The sequence below is a fragment of the Gekko japonicus genome, unplaced genomic scaffold, assembly GCF_001447785.1.
Source record: "Gekko japonicus isolate JY-2015 unplaced genomic scaffold, Gekko_japonicus_V1.1 scaffold4676, whole genome shotgun sequence".
Taxonomy (NCBI): Eukaryota; Metazoa; Chordata; class Lepidosauria; order Squamata; family Gekkonidae; genus Gekko; species Gekko japonicus.
The window spans coordinates 77,890-78,772 of NW_015166578.1; the positions used below are offsets into that span (position 1 = coordinate 77,890).

Here is an 883-nt window from a genome sequence, read left to right on the forward strand (position 1 = left end):
GACGTGCAGATCTGTCCTCACAGAGGAGGGAGAGCTTGTACCTGAATAAAACTGGGTCTTAAAGGTGCCACTGGACTGTTTTGGACCGGGGGTTCAGAGGGGGGGGGGCTCTGCAGTTTACCTGGCTGCTTCTTGCTCTGACTGAGGGCTGCTGGGAGCAGGGGGTGAGGCTTGTTGCATGTGCCCGCCCCCTGGCCTCTTTACTGCTGGAGCTCCGCTCCTGTGCGCTCCTACAGGAAATGACCCCTAGTGGTACTGATGGTCTCCGTGGCAGCTCTGTGTCCCTTTTCTCCAGAGCCTTCCTCACACGTGGATATATGAACCTTAAGACAGCTGAATTATCTCCCTCTTCCCAGCCTCCCTTGTCTGCCTGCTTCTCCTGGTACTGATGGTCTCCGTGGCAGCTCTGTGTCCCTTTTCTCCAGAGCCTTCCTCACACGTGGATATATGAACCTTAAGACAGCTGAATTATCTCCCTCTTCCCAGCCTCCCTTGTCTGCCTGCTTCTCCTCATTTAAAGCAGGTTCCAGACTCAGTACATCCCCTGGGAAGGCTGCCCAAGTAAGATGTTGGGGCCAGTCCCGCCATTTGATGCGCTGCTGTGTTTGCTTTTGCATCTGGCACTTTCTCTACCTCTCTGTTTTTATCCGTTGCCAGCGTGTATAATGCCGACACATTTTTATCAACATAGGTGATCCGCAAGGGCTGGCTCACCATCAACAACATTGGCATCATGAAGGGTGGCGCTAAAGAGTACTGGTTTGTCCTGACAGCGGAGAACCTCTCGTGGTACAAGGATGACGAGGTAAGAGCCCTGAGCTGCTCAAGTCTGAGCCCCTCGGGATCCACTTTTGAATGCTGTAATTTTCCATAGAATTAGGCC

The 883-nt window shown here is 53.1% G+C and overlaps 1 protein-coding gene across 1 annotated transcript in view; it reads left to right on the top strand.

Annotated features, from left to right (window-relative positions):
• Positions 1 to 805, top strand: part of LOC107111402 (dynamin-1) — a gene marked incomplete at its 3' end in the record, with an annotated part of 70,491 nt that extends 69,686 nt beyond the window's left edge. Inside the window, exon 15 of the mRNA XM_015412370.1 lies at positions 692 to 805. Coding sequence (XP_015267856.1) covers positions 692 to 805 — 114 coding nt within the window. The remainder of the gene's footprint in view (positions 1 to 691) is intronic.
• Positions 806 to 883: the final 78 nt, after the last annotated feature.